The following is a 26,462-nucleotide window of genomic DNA, read 5'->3' on the forward strand; positions in this document are numbered from 1 at the left end:
TCTTGTTCTTGTTCACTTTATCGCACTCAGTGGTGCTCGTCCTTCTTGGTCCTGTAGCCAACCAGCTTGAAACGGCCAATGATCTCACCAACGGAGAAGAAACCAATGACCTCAGCGGCAACTACGCCAATCGAGTACCACTGCGCGGAAGGAACGTTTCGGATTTGTGCGATGACATTAGCGGGTGACTGCTGGGTGGCGCTGTTGGCCTCGCTGGCCAGGCGGCTGAATAGGGTGCTTGGGTTGCGGAGGGCGTTCAGAGCGGGCTGAATGTAGTTTTGCATGGTCTGGACGGATCTGGTGGCCGTTAATTGTTTGTACTCCAAAACAGACGTAAACGTGGCCTGCAATTGTGGGAAGCTTACGGTGGCTGCATGTTTCGCTGCTGGGCAATGAGCTTGCCGAGCTCGAGTCCAACCTTTCCGTAGTAGGTGGCCCGGGGAATGATTCCTGCGCAACTATCAGTAAACAGTTCATCAGGCACAGCTACGTTATCTCGGTGACGCTGTCAAATAACGTGGCGCAAATCTACCAATGCCCCTCTCGCTGCTCCCCTGATAAGGCGTATATCACTCCTCTGGCGACCCATTGAGTGTCACAACCTTCACTCCATGCTCTTCTTATAGCCCGTGATCCGCCTGGTGCCATTGAACGTCTTCCTGCGCCCCTCGCCCATGAGTGTGACTAACCTTGCACGAAGTTGACCACCCTTCCTACGCGGCCAGTGGCTTGCTGCGACGCATTGCTGACGGCCTGGCCAGCACTCGACGCCGCAGAGCTCGCCGAGCTCTGGACCTTGGAGAGTCCCTCTGATGCCTTTGACTGTGCCTTTGACGCAGCGTCTTTTACCGTGTTGGTGGCTTCGGCGGTCGTCGAGGCATTGCGGATGCCAGCGCGGCGGACGGTGAACGTCGACTGCCGTAACACGGCACGGGATGCGGCGAGAGACATCTTGATGCGAATTGAGCGAGGGAAGATGGGTTGTCGCCGGTCGTCTGCTCGTGAGGGTGGATGGAGCTCCGGCAGTGAGCTGACGATTTTTCCGAGGGGGCCGTGCGCCGCTTGTCGGAACCCTCAGTGGCTTAGGAGATTGATTGAGTGTTCATCTTTACATCACCCAACGCTTTTTGTCTATTCTATATTCAACACACTTGCTAGAAGACCAGACTAAACGCAGCTAAATTCATATGCATAAGGAACGAAATGACTGTAGAAAGCCGTATTTACGTCATCATTGACGGCACGTGCGAATATTGCATCTTAGCCACAGCGCTGGTACATGTCTTTTCTTAGCGCCAATACGGCTTCATACCAAACTGTTAAGCTTACCACTCGGCAAGCTACTGATGTTTTGTAGAAGGTTTATTCCAACGTATTTTTCTCGGCCTTTTCACTGGTAAACCATCAGGGGTTAGGTATACTCTAAGAAACAACAAAATAACAATCTCATCAATCCTCCACTCTCATCCATCACCTAATAGTCATCGCTAGGAGGCCCCCTCTTCTTCTCCTTGGGCTGGCCTAACATTACCCCCTTGATCAAGAAATTCAACTTTCTAATCTCCGTCCATCGACTCAAAGCTCCCAACTCAAGCACGCTCATTCTCCTCATCTTGCCACTCGGATTTCCGATCACCACTGCTTGCCAATCGCTGCCTCTACCCATCTTCTCCATGTCTTTGAACTCCTCCCACGCTGCTGTATCGCGTCTGGTGCCAAAAGTATGATTTGGTATGACTTGCACGGACCTGAAGCGCAAGAGAACCAAGATTAGGAGAACAGTCAAGCCCAGGAGAATACCTGCTGTGACGCCCGTGGATGTTTGAGCCCCGAGCTGTCGTGTCATGTTACCTCCAACTATGGTTGCTATAGCGGCGAGTATGAAGGCAATGATCTGGCTCGCAAATATGCCAGCAGTGATGCGAGGAAATGACGAGTAGTTTGTCCTTCTTCTACGGTCCTGCGCTGCCATGCTTTGGAGACGATGCTTTGTGTTGACACCAGGTTGTAAATCGCATGTATCAAATGTCTCCATTATGAACCCGTGGCACTCAGCTATGGCGAGAATGCTGAGGAACCCTATTGCACCGGCGAAGATGATTGGCACAATGTATGGATAAGGACGCCCAGCGGACGAGACTGTATAGGCCATTCCCATGAGAGGAAGTGTGAGTGTGAAGATGGCGCGCCGCACTAGATGGCTGGTCCAAGTGACTTGCTTCTCGAACGTCATCGAGTCGGTGCGAAATGATCTTTTGCGATCACGAGAGAAAATACCCGCTTTCGTCATGGGGATGGCTAAGAGTGCACCAATGGCGATAGACATGACGCCTGCACCCACCAGTGTCGATCTCCATCTGTAGTCTCGTGATAATAGGGCACCCAGGAGAACAATGACGAGCACAACTTGTGCGTAGATCCAGCCTAAATAGACCGCAAGGACGAAGAAGCCTGGCTGAAGGAGCATCATAGCCATGAGCTTTATCCCCGCCCATACTTCTTCAAACCAATACCTTGGTCCCTCAGTCTGAATATGCAGCTTCACCTCTCCCCTGCTGATGCGCCTCGTAATGTAATTCTCATCCTTGTCGTACACTTCAGTTACCGACTCGCGAAACTGTGCCCGTCGTGTTTCCGAAGCAGTAATGTTGAGTATCAAAGCCACCAACAGAATCAGAATCACAACGTAGAATCCCCATTGCGGTTGCAGGTCTTCGATGATTGCAGCACCGAGTTGGAAACCTACAGCGAGCGAACCAATCCAGCACCATGACCAGATTCCCAGCCATAAGCCCATGCCTCCACCGTGACGGCGTACGTCGTTGACAACGACAAATTCTTGGTGCGGGTTCTTTGATTGTAACGAGGCGCCGAAAAGGTCGAGTAGCACGGTGATGTAGTTCACATTGGCAAAACCGAGAACAAGGCCTGATGCTCCGCGAGCCAACAGGAGCCCGACGCGCAACGCGGGATCTTTGTCGGCATAACCGCTTACAAAAATAGCTTGAGGAAACTGGAGTGGTAGAGCAATTGTTAGGGCTGAGAGAATGTAGGGTTTTCGTCCGTGGAGGAGCGGTAGAGTCCAAGCAAAGAGGGTAGAAATAGCAAGCCCAGCGAACAAGACTGCGTTGCCGACAATTGCTACATGCTGCTCGTCTGCTAGAGAGTACTGTATGCGTGGTACCTCACCAGCGTAGATGCCAACAATGATGCCAAGTAGAGCTGTGTTGATGCAGGCTATTGTCGCAGTCAGGCGTTTCTTGCCTGTGGACCAATTTCTTGCAATTGGCTGTCTACGGTGAGGTCGTATCAAGTTAAATGTATGATGATGCGCTTGCCCGCGGACCGTCAGTTCGTTACCATAGGCTTTTGCTTGCGGATGGTCTTCCTCGGATGAGCTGTCGTTGTCGTCCACACCAGTATCCTTTTGGTCGGATTCCGAATCGGGCAGAGGAGTACGTTTGAGGCTCTTTTTCTGCGGATGAGGGTGTCGACCGGCTCTAGAATCATCGGTGTTTCGTTGACGTGAACGACCTCGGGATTCTTCTCGGCCTACGGGGCGGAGAACAAAGTCTACATGCTCTCTAGGAGCTGCCTTGATATGCTTTGGCTGAGAAATACTGTTGTGTGTCTCTGATCCAGTACGGTCTTGCTCTTTCTCTTTTTCAGTTTCAGGTATCGTTGAATCCCCCTGTTCTGGGTGTTCTTGGCTCGAATATACCCAATCATGGGATACTGAGCCTCTGTGGAATCCATGAGGCGGATGGACATTGGGCGCAACATTTTCGAGTACATTCCCAGAAGACCCTGCTGTATGATAGGCCCTAGAAGATGGGCTAGAAGAGCTAGATGCTTTGAGAGGAGAGGCTGTTTCCATGAGGTGTGTGGGCTCCTCAGCTGCCTCTTGAACGGCCTTTTGGACACTTTCGATGATCCCATATATCTCCCTGACTTGGCCTTGATCTTGAGTACCCTCGGCAACTTCGACGGCTTCTTGTACCATGTCTTCCAGATCGTCTACTGCCCTGCTTATCCTTCTGCTGGCGCTATGCTCGAAGGCAGTGCGAGATGGCCCTTGGATCCTCGAAATGATCGCTTCCGTTGATGTGCTATCAGAATCACTCCTTGTTGGTAAGATAATATGTTCTGGCATTTCGGGCTGCTCCAGATGATCTGGAATGGGTGCCAAACTCTGGGCGCGTGAGCGGTAACTATTGTACTTGGGATGATCGACATCATCTTTGATGTGCACGATCGATAGCCGTTTGTGAGGATTGTGTGGCTGCGAAATTGATACTGGATGGGCCGTTCTTGGTGGAATTGCTTTCCTGGAAGCTGAAGATGTCCGTCGAGCCTCTGACTGCTGATGTCGTGTAGCCGGCGATGGGCTACTTCCAGTCGCTGAGGTGCTTCCACTGTCAACCGGTGAGACATACGTTTGCCTTCGCGCTATCGGCTTGGCCCCTACTGCAGCCCATGAGGCACCAGAGGCAGAGGTCCTGCGACTTGGAATACGGGTGCTTGGAGATGGTGAGTTTGCAGAGCTACCAGGACCATCTACTGGTGTGTTATATGGGGCTCCTATAGCAGTGGCGAGCTGGCCATTTACTGGGCCTTTGCGCGAAACGTGAGGGTGGTTGTCCTCAAGCCAAGGGAGCTTTCTCCTTGCGGGTAATAGAGGCTTTCTGTGCTCTGGCATCGATGTCGATTTCGATCGCGCGCTCGGTTTGTTCAATTCTTTGATAGGGGTCCTTGCCATATTTCTCAACAAGAAAAAAATACACGGTAAAATACGATGCTGTAAATGACAGGTGGTAGCACGAGAAGAAATGTATAGAGATTTCAATGAGCGAGTTAGAGGTTTGGCAGGTGAGTCGTTAGGTGGATGCGGATTTTCTACTTGCAGGATTGCGTGAGAGAAGAGTAAGTAGCGACCAGCTTGAAGTTCTTATAGGCAAATGCGTGTAGGGTGGCGGGGGTCAGGAACAAGATGAAGCTGGTCGTAAGAGAGATGCATAAGGTGAGAGCATATGTCGGAAGATGTGTAGTCGTAAGAGGTTGTCAACACAGTGCCCCTGTTGGAAGTCGAGCATGGAAATATTTGCTATATTTAAGGAAAGCTCTTTCCCAATGCCACGCGACAGGGATGCTGTATGTACTGTGGAAGGTACCGCTCACGGACTTAATCTATAACAAAACAACGTCACCTTATACATTTAGTTTTTCATCGTCTAGATCCAGCCCATATATATGAAAGGCACAGTACTCTATTCTCGAACCGCTTGTAATATCGCTCCGGTCATAGCAAGCACTTTCTCTTCCTCAAGTCTTTGGGCGATAAGTCTGTATGCATCAGCGTCATGATCAGGAGGGCCACGCTAGTGCGATACTTACTGTAAGCTCACAGGCAATCCATCTAACAGCTCAGGGTCATCTATCATATGTCAGCCATCAAGCCCTTCCATGCAGTGGTTTAGTGCATCTTACAGCTATCCTGAGTAGCTTTGCAGTAATCACTTTGAGGCTTGTGGTCATTCAAGCGCTTGTCTTTTGTTTTATCGACCGAGACTCCGCAAGGGAATGACACTGCAGAGTAGTCCACTACATTGTATACCCCAGTATATCCGACGTATTTGAATTCACCATGCGGTACACTGGAGTAAGGAGTTGTGGGCGCTGTCAATGGTTAATCGGCGGATACTGATGATGCAGATTTCCGGCTTACCTAGGATGGCATCGAGTCCTTCCATAGAATTCCATTGTTCCAAGTATTTCCTTTGTAGCTCGCTTCTCGCCAGATGTAGCTGCCACATTTCATACACACCTAGTTCTTTGGATTCTGCGTAGGCTTGCATCTCTGGTCGAAATGGTTCGCTGGTCGGTTCGAGCAATTTCCTGACGCTCTTAGCGCCGTCTGCGACAAAGAATTTTGCCTGCACTGTTTAGTATCAAGATTCAGGTAGTTCTTTAGATACTCACCAGAATCTCAAGTGCGGTCTGATGTAGCTTAGGATCCCAATCAACAACGTCATGTCCTGCCATCTTCAACTTCTCCGCAGTCTCTTTCAGCGCCCTAGTTACAGGAGGTGTGGGCATGCAGATACCATCGTTCCAGAGTACCGCGATTTTGAGTTTCTTAGGAGGTTCTACAACCCGCCATGGTATGGGTAACATTCTGGGGTCTACTTTCCAAGGCTCTGCATCAACGACGGCTTTTGAGTACATGGTAACATCCTCGAGCGTTTTTCCCATAGGGCCATTGACACTGTGTACTGCCTCCTGGCCGGCAAGGCCAGATGTACATCTTTGTGTCGTGAAGCGGCCAAACGATGGACGAAGAGTGAAGATGCCAGTGCATGCTGCTGGTATCCGTAAACTGCCGCCCTGGTTGTACTGTCAGCAATAGAATTTGCAAACTCAGATTGGACTTACTATATCGGTTCCAACGCCTAAAGGACTGCCTCCAAATGCAATAAGGGCTGATTCTCCGCCAGAGGATCCCCCAGATGTGACCTTTCGGTTCAACGGGCTGACTGTACGGCCAAACGTGTTGTTTACAGACTCTGCCTGTACCATGTAAGGTTGCGCACCGTGACCCAGGTAAAAATACATACAATCATCATGGCAGTTGGCACATTGGTCTTGCAGTATCGCACTGCACCAAGCTTCTCCAGCAAATCTACAAGTGTCGCATTATATTCGGCTGGCTTTCCTACAAGGGATGTAAAGCCGACTGTGCTGTCTTTCCCTTTGACATTAAAGTTGTCTTTGAGCGAAATAGGCAGGCCATGGAGTGGTCCTACCACTTTGCCGGTTCGTTGAAGATGCTCATCGAGGAACTTTGCTTGCGCAATTGCCTCATCGAAGAATACATCGCTGAGGCAGTTGGTCTGTTTTACGTCAGATGGAATTCCAGATATTTCCAAGATCATCATCATACCAGTTGATGGGCTGCTGCAGCACGTTTGCAAAAGGCAGCGGTTACATCCTCTGCGCTCCATGCTTTGGAAGCAATCTTTTCCAGGATCTGAGAGGCTGTACTATCTGTAATCTCCAGTTCCTTTGGCGTAAACCACCCTGATTCCTTTGGCCAGACGGTTACATCGAGTTGGGACTCTGACGGGAATTTATCCTGAGGTATGCGATATAGCGTCGGAATGGATTCTGCCAAGGCTGCTCGCTTCCCCGCAGCGACTTTCTCCCAGTTCGGTTCAGCTGTCATGGCTCAAAACTTGTGTAGCCCCAAGACTCTGCAATGTTGAAGTGCTGCAGCAACGAACTTCTGCGATACCCCAAGTAGATTATTGCGCCCATATCCGTGGGTAACCCATTCCTACTTTATCCAATCCGCGTGGTCCTCGGCCGCACCTTTCAAGCCCATGACCATGCCACTCCCCGCACTTACAGGCTCCACACCATCCCGGCTGACCTCTTCGTAGGCTTTCCGGTAAATCGGCCGAGTAGGCTATCATTGTCCAAGAGGACGACCTGCCTTGTTGAGCTTGTCTTTTGGCCACCGATACCGGCGATTAGTTGCCTATCGAGAAGTTTTGAGATCTGCAAAAGGGAATTCCTGATTACGCATTTCCCGAGTCAGATAAAAGTGGCCTATTATCTCTGGTATCTCCCACTTTTTGCCTCGGCCTTATCATGCGCGTATTCGAGTGCCTGATCCGAACCGTACTGGACAACTACAGACGGATCCGATAAAGATAATCGGAGGTTGGAGTGATAGTCTTTGTCTATCAATATACCTTACAAAACAACAACTCTGCCCAGACTCTGCAGCCATCGCTAGAGAACTATCTCGCCACTGGAAGGCGTTGTCAATTCAGCATGGCGAACAGCTTCATCGCCTATCTGCGAGGCGACCAGAATGCGCCTGGAGAGCGCAAACTAGTGCAAAAGCTTGATTTTTTCATCCTGACCTTCTGCTGTCTCATGTACTTTCTCAAGTATGTGTTGGTGCTCAAAATTAAAGGGAGACTTCTCTAATGCTGTGTAAAGTTACCTGGATCGCACCAATCTCAACAACGCATATGTTTCTGGTATGAGAGAAGAGCTAAATTTCAAAGGCAACCAGCTCAACCAAATCAATACTGTCTTCACGGTAGGGTAAGTTTTGAAGAATGCCAAACGCAGACTTTGTGCTTACTGGCGACCAAGCTATACAATCGGCCAAGTGCCATGTAACATTGCGCTGTACTATGTCAAACCACGCTACTTCTTCCCACTATGCATGGTATGCTCCATAGCCATATACATCACCACGTCGACTAACAAGTAGGCAAGGTAGCATGGGGTGCTCTAACAATGGTCACGGCAGCAGCCCAAAAGCCTCAAGATATCATGGCTATTCGCTTCTTCCAGGCCTTATTTGAATCATCAACATTCGTCGGAACCCATTACATCCTCGGATCATGGTACACCGAGAAAGAGCTAGGAAAGCGATCTGGAATCTTTACAGCATCTGGTCTTGCAGGAACCATGATTGGCGGTTTCATCCAGACGGGAATCCACAGCAGTATGGATGGTCTACGAGGCATGAGCGGATGGCGATGGCTATTCAGTAAGTTTCGCCAAAGAAAAATAATAATAATAATAATCTGACTCGAAACCTCCTACAGTAATCGACGGCATCATAACCGTCCCCGTCGCAATCTACGGCTACCTCCTCTTCCCCGACACCCCCCGCAACACCCGCGCCCCTTATCTCAGCGCCTCCGAAAAAGCCCTCGCTATCTCCCGCGTCCCCGAAGTCTCAGAACGCACACCCATCTCCCTCTCCTTCGTCAAGCACTGCTTCAAAACATGGTACTGGTATTTCTTCGTCATTCTCTGGATACTAGCTGGCGAAACGGAATCCTTTAGTACAAACGCCCTGCTACAACTGTACATGAAATCACATCCGACAAATAAATACACCGTGACACAGAACAATAATTATCCCACGGGCGTTCCCGCGGTGGGCATTGTGTCAACACTCTTCTGGGCCACATTGACAGATTTCATGGGCGGGAAACGGTATTTAGGTACGCCTCCCCCCTCCCCTCTCCCCCCCCAAAAAAAAGACAGACAGCACGTACTAATACACAATGCCAAAGTCGGCTACTGGATCGCCCTAACCGGCATCCTCACATCCTCCCTCATCCTCGCCTACCCACACAACACCACCATCCACTTCGCAATGTACTACTGGGCCGGCAGCGTATACGCCTGCCAAGCCACCTTCTTCGCCTGGGCCAACGACGTGCTGCGCTACGAAGAAGACAGTCTGCGCGCTGTTGTGATTGCGAGCATGAATATGGGCAGTAACGCCATCAATGCGTGGTGGAGCATTGTGTTCTACGGCGCGAGCTACGCACCGTATTTTACGCGCGGAATGTGGGCCATGATTGCCGTGAGCATCGCGATGGGCGTGTGGACGGCACTGTTGGTTTGGATGCAGGTGCGCACGGAGAAGAGGAGGGAGGCGGAGGGGGTAACGGGGGAGACGGTTGTTGCGGGGAAAGGGGTCGATGAGGGAGAGGTTGCGGGGAAGGGAGAAGCGTGAGGATAAAGGGTTTAAAAGCAAAAAGCTTCACCGGTTTTCTAGTTCATGTTTTTTTTCTTTCTTTCTTCACAAGTGATGGTAGTTCAATAGAATGAGAGAGATGTTGTACGTGAACAATTTTTTTTGCCTACTATACCACGTTCTCGAAGAAAACGAAAAAAAAAACGCCAAAGTTGGTATGCAAAACACCCCCTTTACTAAAAGTTTAACTTTGATCCTTTCCGGTCCGTTCATCAACCCCCCATTACTAACTTGTCGTTCACATCTATGACACACCACCGAAGCGCTGCGTCGACCTACCTCCACGCATGCTATTCATGAAATCAGCAGAAGGATCAGAACCGAGTCCGTTCCAGCCATTAGCGCCCACACGCTGCGTCTCACGCTGTGCCTTTGCAATCTTCTCTTGGAGCTGCGAGGCACCAGAGTCGATAAGCTGGAGCTGTGAGAGCTGCGTGTTGAGGACGCGGACAACCTTTGTGAGGGGGTCGTCTGGCTTGCCAGTCTTGCTGAGAGTCTGGGAAGTGCTGTTTATTTCCTCAATCATTTCTGTGAGGTCCTTGTTTAATTCGTTGAGGCGGTCTTGGAGCTTTTCTGCGAGTTTGTAACTGATTTGTTTGTTAGCCTCTTGCTGTACTTTGCATGGCAAAACATTTGTGTAAAGAGGCTACTTACGTTCTCTCACGCTCCTGGTCGGGACCCCGCAGGCTCTCGTTCTTGCCGCTGACGCCATGCATCTTCATGAGATTGTCAATTTCCTTCTCATAGCGGTCAAGGTAAGAGTCCAGTTCTTGCTGGTTCTCTTCCATCATAGTCAGCTGCCTCTCAACTTCGGCTGCATCACGCTCAGCCTGAAAGGTCTTCGAGTATAGCTGTCGAACCTTATCAGAGTTTTCGACCAATGCTCTGTCCCACGAGGCCACCTGCTCAGCTTGAGCCTGGAACTCTTTCTGGTATTTTGATAGGTCTGCTGCCCAACGCGTGATGATTTCGTCCATGGACTTGTTCTTCAACCGTGATTGCGCCGATGGCGCGGGTCCCGCGGTTGAGGCTGCAAGCCCACTCTGGGCCGCATTGCCGCCCGCAGTCCCACTAGTAGCACCCAAAGTAGATGCCGGTTGTGATTCGGCGTTGGGCTTCGATGCAGGCGCCTCACTTCCGGAGGGCTTACTGAATAGGCTTGGGGTGGTGGTTGAGGTAGTTGCAGCCCCAGAAGTTGCGGGTGCGGCAGAGCTTCCGCCGCCCAAGCTCGGGAACAGCGATGTGGTTGAGGCGGGCGCTGTGGTTGTGGCGGTAGTAGCTGCACCAGTGGTTGCCGGTGTGCTAGTAGCGGCAGCAGGTTTGCCGAAACCAAAGCCACTTCCGGTCGAAGCTGGCGTCGAGGTTCCCGCAGTTGAGAATAGGCTGGTTGCCGTGCCCGCAGAAGCTGCTGTGCTACTGGTGTTTCCACCTAGGCTTAAGGTTGGTGTGCCACTGGATGCAGGCTGCGAAGAAGCGGGTTGTGCGGATGATGTAGCGCCAAGGGTGAATCCTGACGGTTTTGCTGGCGCGGCAGCTGGTGTCGTGCTACCAAGACTGAAGAGGCCACCCGCAGGTTTGGGCGTCTTCGCATCTTGTCCACCAGACGTCGATGTTTGATTTCCTCCTCCAAACAGGTTGGATGTGGGCGCAGCAGCAGCAGCAGGGGTAGCGCTCTTGTTTGCGTCGTTGGAGGTTGCTGTGTTTCCTCCTAAGCTGAACAGACTGGGGGTGGAAGAAGAGGTTGTGGCAGGCTTTGCGCCGCCAAACAAAGACGATCCGGCTCCAGTAGTCTGGCTGCTCTGTTGACCGAACAAAGAAGAGCCAGATTGGGCTCCACCGCTAGATTGGGCAGGCTGACTGAACAGGCTACCACCTGGAGGAGCGCCGGCTGGAGTAGTGGAGGGGAAAAGAGATGTCTTGTTTGTCGCAGGTGTGGCTGATGGTGCTGAGCCTGAGGCTTGTGTTAGCAGGCGCATAGAGCCAACCGGGACGTATATGGATACTCACTAGCAGCTGTACCGAATCCAAACGAGGGAGCAGAAGAAGTGGCAGCACCACCAGAGGAAGCTCCACCACCGCCAAACAATCCTCCAGCTGGCTTGGACGCATCGCCCTCCTTCTTTCCAAGTCCTCCAAAGCCTCCGCTACCAAAAGCCGACGGTGTTGACGACGCGCCAGCTTGACCTCCGCCAAAAAGACCACCGGGTTTGCCTGCAGGTGTGCTTGATGCTGCAGCACCACCACCGAAAAGACCAGATCCGGCTGTGTTGTTAGTGGCGCCGCCGAAGAGACCGCCGCTGCTGGGTGCGCTGGACGTGTTGTTGGTGCTGCTGGCGGTGCCGAAGAGAGACGGTGTTGCACCGCCAGTTGAGGGTGTAGCGCCAAATAGAGACTTTCCAGGCGTGCTGCTGCTGCCACTGCCACTATTCTGCTGGCCGAATGAGAAGCTCATGTTGGTGGTTGTATAAGGTCGGCGCTGGTCGATGGGTGTTTGTTGAAGGAGTTGTTGTTGAGGTCGGAGATGCTACTATCGAACGCGCAACTGGGCTAGGCGTGTCGCGACCGTAGAAGTAATTGCTGGACCACTGTTAATTGGCAAGTTGAAGTGGATGCGCGCAGATGTACACGACCTTCTCGCGCGTCAATGTCGCATCCAAAAGTTGGACAAACAGATGCATGGGTCGAGCTTAGCTCCGGTGAATTGTTGTTCCTACCTGGCCAGCGACCGGGATTCCAGACCGCCGCTCCCCGCTAATAGCAGGTGCCTGAGACTCCACGACGACGTCGAGGCAAGGAGGCGCAGTCTTTGGTTGTTCGCCTCGGTGACGCACTCCTCTTGCTACCTACACTCAATTCTACCCAAGATCAATTCCAATTTATTTTCTACAACCTCCTGTTGTACACGTGTACATTAGACGAACATCCAGCGGCTTCTCGACATGACGGACGAGCTGGCACCACCCCGCAAGAGCGTAGAGCTGGAGGACCCGGGTGCGAAGGAGCTTGGTATGCCACACCATGTGCTGATATGAGCGGCTCGTACCTAACTATACGCAGCCGAGTCAAGTGACGAGCACTTCTCCGATGCGTCTGAAGGCCAGGCTAGACGGTTTACGTTGTCGTCGCCAATCCCAATAACGCGAGTGGAGCGGGTCGACGATACGCCAGCACACGGTGAAGTGCCAGGAACAGAGGCATACAACAAACGCACCCAAGACGCTGTGCCCGACGAGGTTGAGATTGTGCCAGAAGGCATGCGAAGCCGCAGTGCGTCACGCGTTAGCGTCAGTGACCGGCCCATTACGCCAGGAGGAACGCCCATCCCAAAGACTGTGGTTGAGAAGATCGATCCCGACGAGCCTAGCTACGGTGATGTGCCTGGCACGGAAGCACACCAGCAGCGTCTGGCGGATGCGGAGCCTGATGTAGTCATCAAGGCACCACAGGAGCCGCAGCGCAGCAACTCAGGTACGTAGGGCATTTCCTTGGTGCCTCCTGCGTACCATTGACGACGGAAGAAGGGTCACCAACCTCGCATGACAGATCTACAATAAATCCGAGCGACGACGCAGCCGAAGCGGCGCCCGAAGCCAAGGATGTGGTTCAACAAGAGGGCAATGACGACGACGACGATTTTGGCGATGACACAGCAGACGTAGCAGCTGGTGATGATGATGATGATGATGACGATGGGTTTGGGGACTTTGACGAGTTTGAAGAGGGTGAGGAGGGTGACGACGATTTTGGAGACTTTGACGATGGGTTTCAGCAAGGCGAGCACGAGGCAGAGACGTCATTTGATAAAATGCCAGAACAAGCTCCTGTACCTGCCCCTTTGCCAGGTCCTGTAAGTCGCAGCAATTCTAGCCCACTGATAGTATTGCTTGGACCGTTTGTTACTGTGACATTCTGACTAACCTCTTGCCCGTACAGCCCGTCTTGGACTTTGAGCATCTCACATCACCTGAAGACATTACTAGCGCAACCCGGTCTTACCTGGAGGACATGTACCCTCTGCCAAGAGAGATACCCAGCATATCTACCAATCCGGAGGAGACACGGTCCATTTTCTTGTCGGAGCGCAGCCACTCGCTGTGGAGCCAGCTGGTTGCACCGCCACCGCTGCAGCCGCCAGACTGGGTACGATCACGGATACGCCGACTGTTTCTCGTCTCACTGGGTGTGCCCGTAGACCTGGATGAAATCCTGCCAGCGTCGAAACAAAAGAAGCTTATCCTACCGTCAATCCACATACCTGGAGAGCGGTCGCCCCGCCCTTCGTCCGATGGGCGCAGCAACGGCGGGCCACTGGGGCGCATTAGACGCGAGAATGAGTCGTCGACATCAGTCGATTCGTCAGGCTCAAAAGTCGACCGCAAGCGAAAAGGGCCCCCACCACCTCCTGAACTGGACATTAGCAGTACGACACAGTTGTGTGCAACGACCGACGCGGCGCTCGAGGGTCTGACGGACGACGAGCTACGGATGCACATTGATCACCTCAGGGCGTTGCAGGAACGGGCAAAGGAGGTGTTTGAGTATTGGCAGAAGCGGATGGAGAGCGCGCTAGGAGACAAGGACGCATTTGAACAGGTGATTGAGAGTTTGGTGGCCCACGCCAAAAAACTGCGGTAGTCTTGTCTAAGCAAGTGCATGTAATGTAAGAAGATAGTTTGGGTGTGACTGCGAGCTCGTCTCCCGCGGGTGATTGTGATGGATGTGTCTGTTCGCGTTGGCGTTTTGGTTTGGTGACCCCGCATTGTGGGATAGCGCGGGTTGGCCAAGGCTGGCTGGCACGCGGCGGGGGGCAGTCTGGGATTTGTTCTTTTCTCTTGGCTTGCCCGTAGAATTTCTTTTTTTTCCCTAGAGATGCGCAAGCTGAAATCAAATGGAGGGGCTGGAAGTGACTGATGGCAAAAAAAAAGATGCAGTATGCTGTGGGTCCAGGTGTAGTGTGACTGTATAGATATTTCGTAGACACTGCATGAGGGTGTGCAGGACAGCATGGTGAATAAACTTCTGCGAGAGAACCAATCGGCATGGCAGGAGCAATTTATGATGGCAGTGGCAGTGGCAGTGACAGCGCTCAGACGAGCGGATGTAGCAAGTATGTACTCCGTATGCGGAGTCGATCCATTACGATCTACGCAGGCCAATCGTGGCAGTGAAGATGCCGGGAGCATATGGGCGGTCTTGACCGGGAAGGGCCAAAGTTTGCGGGCATGGTTAGGCGGGATGCGGTGTGGCCATGGGGGTGGTGAGTTGAAGATGGCGTTGTCGAGTAGAGCAAGCAAGAGCATAATGGTATGGGCAGCATGTGCCGGGAAGTAAAAGTAAGCGGGCACAGAATGCGCCTAGGCAGCGCTACTATAGGCTCCGGGGAGACCCTGAAGACGACCATGGCAGCCTCTCCCAACGCGGTAGTCTGGCGTCCGAGCGCACCCCACCCGTCGACCCATTGAGCAGCGTACCCTCGTCTTCTCCCGTCCGTCAGCAGCCCCAGGCATGCTACTATCACAGATTGAGATGCGAGCAGGGCACGGTAGGGAGATTACCACGGTGGTGTTGGTGGTGGTGGCGACGAGCGGCTGGTCCTGGTTAGAGTTGCCGAGTGCAAGTGAGATGGGCAAAGGTGAAACAAAGACGACTGACTACTTGGGCCGTATAAAAGGAAAAAAGGGGACGATCAAACAGGAGAGGGCGTGCGGGCAGCGTCGCGCACCGTTAAATTAGTGGCGCATGCAGACAGAGTTCGCCGTCGACGTTGAGGTTTGGTGCCCGCGAGGCCAGCGAGGCCAGCGAGCCAGTGGCAGATGGGGGATAGGGGTAGGGCAATTTGCCACACCACAGGGCAGTGGGTGCAGCGTGGCGCCTCGGCCGGACTGCCCTGCACACGCTCGTACGTTGCTGCTAAGCAGCAGTGCTAGCAGAGGCGGTCACGCTTTGCCATGGGTGCCCGCCCCAGGCGATGCAGGCCGATTCCATGTGTGTGGATTGTCGGTTTGTAGGTATGCACCTCTATACATAGACATAGTTTGCATCTTTACACAACGGATGCTCGTTCATATTCCATCCCAGTGTACTCAGGAGCCCGGGCAACATGCAGAGCAGAAGGCGTGGCAGCGTAGCCATGACGTCGCTGCCGCAGCACATGACGGACACAACAGGGCCTGCACCGCTGTTTGGCAAGCCCCCTTCTCTCATTTCGCCGTCACGAGGGCGTCGCTGGAGGAAGCTAGAGCCGTTGTCGTATCCAACTAAGTCGGCAGACAGCGCAGGCACAGGCGTCCTTGCAATAGGCGTTGTCGTCCCGTAGCGGCGGCGGGCAGGCAGGCAGGCAGGCAGGCAGGCAGGCGAGCAAACGGACCAGCGGACAGGCGGGCAGCATGTGTGACTCGACCCGGCTCGACTCGACTCACTGGATTCGACTCGCTCGTCGCGTCCGGCGTCCGCCGAGGTGGCCGTGGTGGCCGTGATGGAAGACTGGGGCGTTGCAGGCGTGGCATTTGGGTGCGGCGCCATGGATTGGCGTGGGCCGACAGGCCTGCTAGCCGACAACTGACAGGCGCAAATGCCATGGCAAGCATGGCAGCCCTCTCTTCTCCCTCCAATACGGCAATTCCTGGGCCGATCCCTTTGTGAGGCAGCGTACCACAGTTTAGCCTCCAATTCACCTCTTCTGCATCTTCTGCCCTCAGCCTGTCACCCTGCCATCGAAGCTCCTTCTCCTTGTCCGTGAGCATCTGTGGCTTGTGCGTGCGCCTACTGTACGTTACTTAGTACACACGCCTGTACCGGCTTGCAAGACGCCCTGGCTTTTCATTTGCCCACCCCATCGCCAGCACCCTACCCACGACACGCTTATCCTCTTTCCGCGCCCGCCTGTTCTCCCGGCGGGGCCTCCCTGCCCTTCGCGCCTCTTCGACACCATCCACCCAACCTCATCTCGCCTTCCTCCCTCTGCATTGCCTTTCCGTCTGTAAAGATTATCTTGTTCCGCCCCAGACGTCTGCTTGACCATCTGCCCACCCCCCTCCTAATCCTCAACCACTGACGTCCTCGCCCTCTCGCCTCGCTCTTGCCGCCTCCAATGCGCACATAGCATCCCTCGAGATCCTTCCTCACCCCTCTGACTCCAGCCGCTGCTGCCGCTGCCCACCGCCGCTGCCGCCATGGCTGCAGAGACATACTCGGGCGTCGCAGCCATCATCCGCAACCTCGCCCGCCAACACGATCCCGCCAGAGACCCTAGCTTCAGCGCTCAAGTCTCTGCAAACGGCGCCAAAACCGCCGCAAATGCAATCGCCCTGCCCGGCCCCGAGAGCGAAGAAAAGACACAATTAGAACAAGAGCTATCGGCCCTGTGCAGCCGCATAGACTTTCTCGAGCACAAGTGCAGCCATGCTGCTGCCAAATCAGGCCAATTTCCTTTGACGCCCGCACAAGAGTCCCCCGAGGATGGCGTCCTATACACTCCTGCCGGTGCCATTCGCAACAGCAGTGCCCCGCCTGGTCAGGCTCGTCGGGGTTCAAACAAGGAGCGCGCCATCTGGGTGTCCAACTGGCTCGCTGCAAAGGAAACAAATGGCGGCCCTGAGGAGCCTGCCGCTGCCCTCACCGAGGAACAACTTAATTATCTACGCGTACACTTGAACCAGCAGGCCGACCAGATCAGGAACCAGCGCGAACACATTGGTACGACTACATTCATGCATCGATATATATATATATTCGTTGCATGTTTTATCTTCATTTGAGCCTCATACTAACATTGCATAGACAACCTGAGCCGGGAAGTGAACAAGCAACTGACGACACAGAGCATGGTGTTTGAACATGGCATTGAGGACATTGGCGCACTGAAACGAGAACTCGGCAAGCACCAGCAAGGTATGCTTCAACCCCACCACACGTCAGCAAACTGCTACTAACGCCATACAGCCAATCTGGCTTTCCAGAAAGCATTACGGGAGATTGGCGCGATTGTCACGGCTGTCGCTATGGGAGATCTGAGCAAAAAGGTTCTTATCCATGCAAAGGAAATGGACCCTGAAATCACTCTCTTCAAACGCACAATCAATACCATGGTGGATCAGCTGCAAGAATTCGCCAGTCAAGTCACATTCCTCGCTCGAGAGGTCGGCACTGAAGGCAGATTGGGCGGTCAGGCAAACTTACCAGGAGTTGCTGGTATTTGGGCTGAGCTGACGGATAGTGGTACGTCTTGATTCGTGTCCCGCTATCGGGCCGATACTAACATGTCGCATAGTCAACATGATGGCCAATAATCTCACCGAACAGGTGCGAGAGATCGCCGTAGTGACGACTGCTGTCGCTCATGGCGATCTCAGCCGCAAAATTGAGCGACCGGCCCGAGGAGAGATCCTGCAATTACAACAGACCATCAACACCATGGTGGATCAACTACAGTCATTTGCAACTGAAGTCACAAAGGTCGCTAGGGATGTCGGTACCGAGGGCAAGCTCGGTGGACAGGCCGAAATTGCTGGTGTCAAGGGCATGTGGAACGAGCTCACTGTAAACGTCAATGCCATGGCACAAAATCTCACTACTCAGGTGCGAGACATTGCTCAGGTCACCACGGCTGTCGCCCAAGGCAATCTTACCCGCAAGGTCGAAGCCCAGTGCAAGGGTGAAATTCTCGAACTCAAGAACACAATCAACCGCATGGTGGACCAACTGCAGCAGTTTGCACACGAAGTCACCAAGATTGCAAGAGAGGTCGGATCCGAGGGTCGCCTCGGTGGACAGGCCACTGTGCATGGGGTTGAGGGTACCTGGAAAGACCTCACTGAGAATGTGAACGGTATGGCGATGAACCTGACAACCCAAGTGCGAGAAATCGCAGAGGTCACGACAGCTGTCGCCCGAGGAGATCTTAGCAGAAAGGTCAAGGCCGAGGTACAGGGCGAGATTCTTTCTCTGAAGATTACCATCAACACCATGGTGGACCGTCTGAATACTTTTGCGCAAGAAGTCAGCAAGGTCGCCCGTGAAGTCGGAACTGACGGAATCCTGGGTGGTCAAGCCCAAGTCGACAATGTCGAAGGCAAATGGAAGGACCTGACGAACAATGTCAACACCATGGCCCAAAATCTCACATTACAAGTGCGTAGTATCTCCGAGGTCACGCAAGCCATTGCCAAGGGAGACATGAGCCGAAGAGTACACGTAGATGCCGAGGGTGAAATCCGATTACTCAAAGACACCGTCAACGACATGGTTATGAGACTCGACGAATGGTCTCTTGCTGTGAAGCGCGTAGCCCGCGATGTGGGTGTGGACGGCAAGATGGGTGGCCAAGCCGATGTGCGAGACATTGACGGACGCTGGAAGGAGATCACCACGGACGTCAACACCATGGCTCAAAATCTTACGTCGCAGGTGCGCGCTTTTGGCGACATTACCAACGCCGCAATGGAGGGCAAGTTCACTCAAATTACTGTCGAAGCTTCTGGTGAAATGGACGAGCTGAAGAGAAAGATCAATCAGATGGTGTCCAGTTTACGAGAGAGTATCCAGAGGAACACGGCTGCTAGGGAAGCCGCTGAGTTGGCCAACAAGACCAAGTCAGAATTCCTAGCTAACATGTCGCACGAGATCCGAACGCCTATGAACGGTATCATTGGTATGACGCAGCTCACGCTAGACACCGACCTTACCCACGCGCAACGAGAAATGTTGACCATCGTGCACAACCTTGCTGGCCAGTTACTCACCATCATCGACGACATACTCGATATTTCCAAGATTGAAGCCAACCGAATGGTCATGGAAGAGATTCCGTTCTCCATGCGCGGAACCATATTCAATGCACTCAAGTCTTTGGCATCGAGGGCGAACGAGCGGAAGCTGAACCTCGCGTATGATGTTTCGTACACTGTACCCGACTATGTTGTGGGTGATTCATTCAGGTTAAGGCAGATTATTCTCAATCTTGTCGGAAACGCCATCAAGTTTACTGAGCACGGAGAGGTCAAGGTCGCCATATCGATGGCACAGGAGCAAGACTGTGGACCCGACCACTACGTTTTCCAGTTTGCAGTCTCTGACACTGGTATTGGAATTCGTGGTGACAAGCTCAACCTCATTTTCGATACATTCCAGCAAGCAGATGGTTCGACTACGAGGAAGTTTGGTGGTACCGGTCTTGGACTATCCATCTCGAAGCGTCTCGTCACTCTTATGGGTGGTCGCATGTGGGTCGAGTCCGACTTTGGCAAAGGTAGTGTGTTCTACTTCACATGCAGGGTCCGTCTCGGCAAGCCAGAAATTACCGCTATCCAGCCCCAGCTCGTCGCATACAAGCAACACACGGTGCTGTTTGTCGACCAAGGTAACACTGGTTTCTCGGACCAGATCATTGAACACTTGAAGGCTCTGGATCTTGTACCCATGGTCGTCAACTCGGTTGAAGAGGTGCCCGAGACTACAAAGAGAGCCGACATGCCTTACGACTGCGTTATTGTCGACAATGATAAGACGGCACGAGAGCTTAGGATTGCTGAGCGTTTCAAGTACATTCCTCTTGTCATGCTGACACCACACGTCTGCATAAGCCTTCGATCTGCACTGGAAAACGGTATCTCAAGCTACATGACGACACCTTGTCTGCCAATCGACTTGGGCAACGCACTCATTCCAGCACTGGATGGCCGTGCTGCGCCTCTTGTTTCTGACCATTCCAAGTCATTCCAGATTCTGCTGGCCGAAGACAACGCTGTCAACCAGAAGCTTGCTGTCCGAATTTTGGAGAAGTACCACCACAGGGTCACTGTGGCTAACAACGGTCTCGAGGCCTTTGAGCACATCCAGAAGAAGCGCTACGACTGCGTGCTTATGGATGTGCAAATGCCGGTCATGGTAAGCTGAATAATGTTGGATAATGGATCCCAACTAACATGATGCAGGGTGGTTTTGAGGCCACGGCTAAGATCCGAGAATGGGAACGTGAGAATGGTATTCCATCTACACCAGTCATTGCACTTACGGCGCACGCAATGGTTGGCGATCGCGAGAAATGTCTTGCAGCACAGATGGATGTAAGTTGATACGACCCCTAGATTGATTCTCGATACTGACCTGAGCAACAGGACTATCTCTCCAAACCCCTTCGTCAAAACCAACTCATCCAAACCATTCTCCGTTGTGCCACTGTTGGAAGCACAATCTACGATCACACAAGTGAGCCACGGTATACGGCATCATCACACATCCCCAACCTTGACCTGCCAGGAAACAGCAAAGACAAGGCAACCACGGGAGCGGCGTCAGCGTCGACAACAAGCCCCAAGAAGCGACCGCAACTCGAAGCACGAGGCTTCACGGACCGTGGCGGAGGCGCTGATAGCCCCAACTTGTTGGCGGTGGATCAGACGGATAATGGCAGTGTCGAGAGAGTACGTTCCTTGTCCGCTAGTTTGTGAGTAATTGACCCTAATACATGTGCGTTGTAGCTTTTGCTGCGGAGTCACAGTAGCTGAGTTTGTGTGACATAAAGGAAGAGGAGAAGGCTTGATTAGTTACGTATTCGAGCGCTCTTCAGGCTGAATCCTGCCAAACGACAACTGCATCAACAACACCCACCTCGACGACTATCGACGATGAACGATGGAACGACATTCTCGACGCCAGTAGCGCGTTGTAGCGATGCCAATCGGGAACACGCCGGTTATCGAAGTAATGACGTTGATGGAAGGTTGGAGCTAGAGCAAGAATCGCCCTTGTTGTTTTCACCAACGCTAGCTATGGAGCATTTTTTTTTTCGGTTGGCGTTTCTACCGTGCTGGATCCAGTTTTGCTGCACGCCACACATGACCTTTTTCTGTGGTAGTTTTTTCTGCATATCTCGGCGTTGGTTGTTATCATTGTTTCGGGGAGTTTGACTTTTTAGGGTCTTCCGTCAAGTGTGGTCTTTTAGGGTACCTTGGCTTCTTTTTAAAACTTTGGAGATACAGGAATCTACCTGGTCGGCTTGGAGCACCGCTGTGAAGTAGTAACGTGGTACATATATATACATGTGTTATTTCTTGTATCCCTATTGCCAGTTTATCTTTTGTCAAGTACTGTTCGTGATGCATGACCATTCTATGCATATGATGAGATAAATTAGTCTACATTGTGTACCTTATTCGTACAACTCGCGTGACGTCGTTGTACATGTGGTATAGGGCGCCAAGCCTAGCCTGGCGTGTTTCTCTTGACCGGAGGACGTGCAGCCACGGCGCTGTCAGAACAAAATTCCTTCAGCCGTTCGCCTGAGCAATAGTCGTGTCAGCATAGCATAGGGTGCCTTGTAACAAGTGCCTACTGCACTACCCATTCTGCACCATTTAGGCTCTGAGAGATTACTTTTGCCGCATTGCAGATGCAATGCAACCCAAAGTCCAGATGACGTTCAGCCGCGGGCTTACCAGGATCAGCCTATCGATAGTAATCGAGGACGCGACAGACGCACTCACTGGTGGCTTCCCTTCGTCCTCTGTGCGCGCAACCCCCACCACGAGGCTATGGCGTTTGCGATACGGTGGAATCGGAGCGCCTAGCTCTTTTCTTTTTCCCTATTCCGTCGTTTTTCTCGTTTCTCTTTCGCCATCGTCTCGTTTGATCAAATACGAGGGTGTCGCAGTTTAAGTTGCACAAAAGAACCCCCGGCGAAACGACCGCGCAGCGCGTCGTGCCGTGTCATTGCAATTGTCTCACAGGGCTTCCTTTCACTCTCATTTGGCCACGCTGCAGCCTGGAAGTCGCTCGCGGCCTCACGGTGAATCAGCTACGTACAGCGGTCACTTTTGACCACTCCTTCTTCCGCCCTACACTACACTCCCGCCCTCGTCCCGCCCTCGATCTATAAGACCCGTCTGCGTCGCACTGTTCTCCATCCAGCGCACTTCCCCTGTCCCGAAACCCCCCAGTTCGACGTCTATCACATTCGCTTCGTTTGTCTCGCCACACTGCTGTGGTAGCCAGCCTAGCCAGGATGGATATGGCAAATGATATCAAGGCCCTTCAGGCAAACATTGCCATGATAAGAGCGATCCTCCCCACTGTTGATGATATCGATAAGCCATACTATGAGCAGCAGCTCCATGAAATGTCCGAGAGGCTCCAAAAGCATCGCGAGCAAGCCCGGGCTTTTCAGTCGGGATACGCTCCTGCCGTTCCTTCAAATGACATACGAAGGCCGCTTTCGCCACCTCGCGCCCTGCCATCGCATTCACTCAAACGCAATCTAGAGCTAGCCGGTGGCCCTGAGGCCAAGCGTATCAGCAGGCAACCAAGTCCAGATATCACAACACCCCCCTTGGAGTCGTGGTCACAATCATTACCTCGACGGGAGTCAAATCATGTGCATCGATCTGATCAGATAGCTTTCGTAGATTTGACCGAGTCTGATCCACCTACCCCTGTACGATCCCCCCAGCCGCCCATGCAGGCGCCCACATACTCGGATCCGTTCCCAGAACTACACAATGCCTATCGGGGAGCATTCGGCAATGGCCATTTGATGCCGGCCAATAATGCTAGTAGGGATTACATGTCCGTACCAGAGCTGGCTGAGTTCATGATGACTCCAAACCCCCCAGGTAATAGCTATGGGTATCAGCAGCAGCCGCACGTATTTCCAGGGGCTCAAACTGCTGGTTACGATTACTATGCCAATCATGCGTTGCCTCCTTACATGGATTCGCTTAGAGTACCTCCGTTCATGGGAGCTGGCGATAGCGACGGTGACGAATATGGTGGCTTTCCAGGGAGTCATGTCGCTGAAACAGAGGCTATAGAGAAGCTCCTTGAGAACTTCAAAGGCGATGCTGAGAAGACTGAGAAGCGAGAGCCAACGCCCGCCATCATGACCTGCACTCTCAAAGAATACCAGCGAATTGGTCTGACCTGGCTTCTTAAGATGGAACGTGGTGACAACAAAGGCAGTATTCTAGCTGATGACATGGGATTGGGAAAGACGGTAAGTGAATCAGACTGCATGTTGATGACCTATTTTCTGATCTGACCTGACTGATCTGCTGCTAACAACATGTTCAGATACAAGCTCTTTCGCTTATTTGTGCAAATCCACCCAGTGATCCGGCCTGCAAAACAACTCTCATAATCGCACCTGTGGCTCTCATGCGGCAGTGGGAGAAAGAAATTGAACGGCATGTTGATCCTCGTCACAAGCTTAGTGTATATCTCTACCATGGTACTGGCAAGAACGTCGAATTTTCCCGTCTTCGTCAGTACGATGTTGTGCTGACAACATTTGGCTGCCTTACTTCGGAATACAAGCAAAAAGAGTCCCGGAAAGAGTCGATGCTGCACGAACAGGAGACACAGGACCCTTCCATTCGTCGTAAAGCCAAGGATACGCTTGCATTGCTCGGACCCGAGTGCATGTGGTATCGTATTATCATTGACGAAGCACACAACATCAAAAATCGCAACAGCAAAGCCTCAAAGGCGTGTGCGGATCTCATGGCCCATCACCGCTTGTGCATGACTGGAACACCAATGATGAATAGCATCGCTGAGTTGTACCCATTGATTCGATTCCTAAAAGTGAAGCCTTATTGTTCGTGGAACAAGTTCAACACAGACATTTTTAAAGTAAGTGATAAGTACTGATGGATTTATGTGCTACAGGCTGACATTTCTCAGACGGTCAAGAATCCACGTACAAGGAGTCAAGGGATGGATCGTGTTCGAATTCTGCTGGCGTCTCTCATGCTGCGAAGGCAGAAGGACGCCAAAGTGGATGGACAGCCAATCTCCAGAATTCCGCCCAAGCACGTCGTTGTCGACAACGTTGATTTTAGCGACTCAGAACTTGAACTGTACCGTGCTCTGGAAACGAGGACACAGCTTCAAATGAACCAGTACATTGACGATGATGCGGTTTCATGTAAGTTTACTCAAGTTAGTTTTGACTTTTTAGGGTTGCATGCTAACAAGGTTCAGCTAACTACGCAAACGTCTTGGTCCTCTTACTTCGACTGCGTCAGGCCTGCTGCCATCCACACCTGATCAAAGATCTTAGCCAGCCAGCGACCGAGGGTATTGACGAGGACGACCTCTTGACCCGAGCAGAGGGATTGAATCCAGACGTCGTGGTACGATTGAAGGATCACGACTCGTTCGAGTGTCCAATCTGTCTCGAGGCCGACCCTAATCCGACTATTATCATTCCGTGCGGACATACGGTCTGCGGCGAATGTGTCCAGAAGCTCATTGATCCCGCAATGCGGGCAGCTCAGCAGGATGGCAACGATGAGACAAGCATACCCAAGTGTCCGCATTGCCGTGGCGAGTTGAGGGCCAAACTGATCACCGACTACAAGCACTTTTGCAAAGTCCATTGTCGCGAGCGTCTCGCGTCGGCTGACTTGGACGATGAGGCTGAGGACGACGATTCTGACTCTGACGTTTCCGATTCTGAAGATGAGGATGCGCCCGATGTTAACAAGCAGGGCAATCTGGCCGGATTTGTTGTTGATGATGACGGGGAAGACGGTGATGAGACGGGTGGCTCTGCTCCCAAAGCAAAGTCCAAGAAGAAGTCGAAGAAGCGTAGCAAGGGGAAAGGCAAGGGCAAGGCGCGCGCTAAACCAAAGTTAACTTTGGCTCAGCTGAAGAAAGAGTCTATGCGCAGCAAAGCAGCCAAAAAGCGCTACCTCCGTCGTCTGGACAAGACATATGTCCCATCTGCGAAGATCAACCGAACCATCCAACTCCTCCAAGAGATTCGCAACAACGACCCAACCGAGAAAACACTAGTATTCTCCCAATTCACCTCCCTCCTCGACCTTATCGAAGTCCCCCTAAACCGAGAAAATATGCAATACCAGCGGTACGACGGCACCATGAAGATGGACGCCCGTGCCGACGCCGTAAGCGCCTTCATGGACGACGCGGACCAAAACGTCATGCTCGTCTCTCTCAAAGCAGGTAATGCCGGTCTCAATCTCTGGAAAGCATCCCAAGTCATTATTCTCGACCCCTTCTGGAACCCTTTTATCGAAGACCAGGCTGTCGACCGCGCCCATCGCATGCCGCAGACACGTGAGGTGCATGTGCATCGCGTGTTGGTGCCCGATACGGTGGAGGATCGTATTACGCATTTGCAGGATAGTAAGCGGGAGATGATTGGGGCGGCGCTGGATGAGCGCGAGTATAAGAATCTGACGCGGTTGGATGTTAGGGAGTTGAGGTATTTGTTTGGTATGAAGTAAAGGGGAAATGGTGAGGTTATGGTGATGTGGTGATGTGGCTGTATGGCTGTGGTTCATCTCGGTTTCTGCATCTGAGGGCTTCGCATTGTATGCGGATGCGGGGGCTGGTTGAGGACTTTTCTTCTCTTCTCTTCTCGGGGGGGGTTCATCTTCGCACACCTTTTCTTTGATACCCGATCTTTCATGATCAAGGCGGTTCGGTTTCTGGGGGCTTTTTTCTCTCTTTACTGTGTGGCACATAGATGGATGGATATGTATGCCCCTCTCCCTTTCAGCAAAGGTGGTGAGAGAAAATGCATGTGGGTTTCAAACTACATAGGTAATACAACTTTCTTACTTTCTTTCTCTCTTTCTTTCTTCCTTCACTTTTCTTTCCCACCTCTATACACCTAACTTTGATCGTTAACTCTTCAAACACCCCCCCCCCCTTCTTCTATCCGCAGGTTTTTTTCTACAAGCCAATAGAAACTAGGAATCTCGATACGTCGACATCCATGCAAATAAAACCCCCCCACTGGGACATATGTGTGTGTACCTGATGACTCATCAGACGCACACACACATATACACCGGAGTCTAGACTTCTGGACTTTTGGACTTTTGGTGCCTAAATGTCACTTCCTACATGCAAGCAGCAGCAG

At 52.3% G+C, this 26,462-nt stretch overlaps 10 protein-coding genes across 10 annotated transcripts; 4 read left to right on the forward strand and 6 right to left on the reverse strand.

The window, feature by feature from the left end:
- Positions 1 to 26: 26 nt before the first annotated feature.
- On the reverse strand, positions 27 to 951 carry COCMIDRAFT_94001 (uncharacterized protein; the record flags this gene model as incomplete). The annotated part of the gene is made up of 3 exons (XM_007689297.1): positions 27 to 297; positions 366 to 450; positions 690 to 951. The coding sequence occupies 3 exons, from the start codon at positions 949 to 951 to the stop codon at positions 27 to 29; spliced, it is 618 nt and encodes a 205-aa protein (XP_007687487.1).
- A 523-nt stretch (positions 952 to 1,474) lies between these two features.
- COCMIDRAFT_4869 (uncharacterized protein) lies at positions 1,475 to 4,759 on the reverse strand (the record flags this gene model as incomplete). The annotated part of the gene is made up of 1 exon (XM_007689263.1): positions 1,475 to 4,759. One exon carries the CDS (start codon positions 4,757 to 4,759, stop codon positions 1,475 to 1,477), a length of 3,285 nt encoding a protein of 1,094 aa, XP_007687453.1.
- Positions 4,760 to 5,267: 508 nt separating this feature from the next.
- Positions 5,268 to 7,222, reverse strand: COCMIDRAFT_94009 (uncharacterized protein; the record flags this gene model as incomplete). Its single annotated transcript, XM_007689298.1, has 8 exons — positions 5,268 to 5,343; positions 5,395 to 5,434; positions 5,488 to 5,676; positions 5,726 to 5,933; positions 5,980 to 6,384; positions 6,433 to 6,567; positions 6,615 to 6,890; positions 6,941 to 7,222. 8 exons carry the CDS (start codon positions 7,220 to 7,222, stop codon positions 5,268 to 5,270), a joined length of 1,611 nt encoding a protein of 536 aa, XP_007687488.1.
- Positions 7,223 to 7,836: 614 nt separating this feature from the next.
- On the forward strand, positions 7,837 to 9,553 carry COCMIDRAFT_94003 (uncharacterized protein; the record flags this gene model as incomplete). Its single annotated transcript, XM_007689299.1, has 6 exons — positions 7,837 to 7,955; positions 8,008 to 8,115; positions 8,167 to 8,242; positions 8,293 to 8,569; positions 8,628 to 9,032; positions 9,105 to 9,553. The coding sequence occupies 6 exons, from the start codon at positions 7,837 to 7,839 to the stop codon at positions 9,551 to 9,553; spliced, it is 1,434 nt and encodes a 477-aa protein (XP_007687489.1).
- Positions 9,554 to 9,818: 265 nt separating this feature from the next.
- On the reverse strand, positions 9,819 to 10,551 carry COCMIDRAFT_93999 (uncharacterized protein; the record flags this gene model as incomplete). Its single annotated transcript, XM_007689300.1, has 2 exons — positions 9,819 to 10,161; positions 10,229 to 10,551. The coding sequence occupies 2 exons, from the start codon at positions 10,549 to 10,551 to the stop codon at positions 9,819 to 9,821; spliced, it is 666 nt and encodes a 221-aa protein (XP_007687490.1).
- Positions 10,552 to 12,513: 1,962 nt separating this feature from the next.
- On the forward strand, positions 12,514 to 14,209 carry COCMIDRAFT_93979 (uncharacterized protein; the record flags this gene model as incomplete). The annotated part of the gene is made up of 4 exons (XM_007689301.1): positions 12,514 to 12,580; positions 12,632 to 13,042; positions 13,093 to 13,421; positions 13,508 to 14,209. 4 exons carry the CDS (start codon positions 12,514 to 12,516, stop codon positions 14,207 to 14,209), a joined length of 1,509 nt encoding a protein of 502 aa, XP_007687491.1.
- A 1,383-nt stretch (positions 14,210 to 15,592) lies between these two features.
- COCMIDRAFT_25910 (uncharacterized protein) lies at positions 15,593 to 16,096 on the reverse strand (the record flags this gene model as incomplete). Its single annotated transcript, XM_007689275.1, has 1 exon — positions 15,593 to 16,096. One exon carries the CDS (start codon positions 16,094 to 16,096, stop codon positions 15,593 to 15,595), a length of 504 nt encoding a protein of 167 aa, XP_007687465.1.
- Positions 16,097 to 16,435: 339 nt separating this feature from the next.
- COCMIDRAFT_93974 (uncharacterized protein) lies at positions 16,436 to 16,762 on the reverse strand (the record flags this gene model as incomplete). Its single annotated transcript, XM_007689302.1, has 1 exon — positions 16,436 to 16,762. One exon carries the CDS (start codon positions 16,760 to 16,762, stop codon positions 16,436 to 16,438), a length of 327 nt encoding a protein of 108 aa, XP_007687492.1.
- On the forward strand, positions 16,747 to 21,021 carry COCMIDRAFT_4874 (uncharacterized protein; the record flags this gene model as incomplete). The annotated part of the gene is made up of 6 exons (XM_007689264.1): positions 16,747 to 17,269; positions 17,354 to 17,464; positions 17,516 to 17,791; positions 17,844 to 20,458; positions 20,506 to 20,637; positions 20,689 to 21,021. 6 exons carry the CDS (start codon positions 16,747 to 16,749, stop codon positions 21,019 to 21,021), a joined length of 3,990 nt encoding a protein of 1,329 aa, XP_007687454.1.
- A 1,553-nt stretch (positions 21,022 to 22,574) lies between these two features.
- On the forward strand, positions 22,575 to 25,821 carry COCMIDRAFT_25912 (uncharacterized protein; the record flags this gene model as incomplete). The annotated part of the gene is made up of 4 exons (XM_007689276.1): positions 22,575 to 23,561; positions 23,639 to 24,199; positions 24,251 to 24,494; positions 24,551 to 25,821. The coding sequence occupies 4 exons, from the start codon at positions 22,575 to 22,577 to the stop codon at positions 25,819 to 25,821; spliced, it is 3,063 nt and encodes a 1,020-aa protein (XP_007687466.1).
- Positions 25,822 to 26,462: the final 641 nt, after the last annotated feature.

This window comes from Bipolaris oryzae (assembly GCF_000523455.1).
Source record: "Bipolaris oryzae ATCC 44560 unplaced genomic scaffold scaffold_55, whole genome shotgun sequence".
Taxonomy (NCBI): Eukaryota; Fungi; Ascomycota; class Dothideomycetes; order Pleosporales; family Pleosporaceae; genus Bipolaris; species Bipolaris oryzae.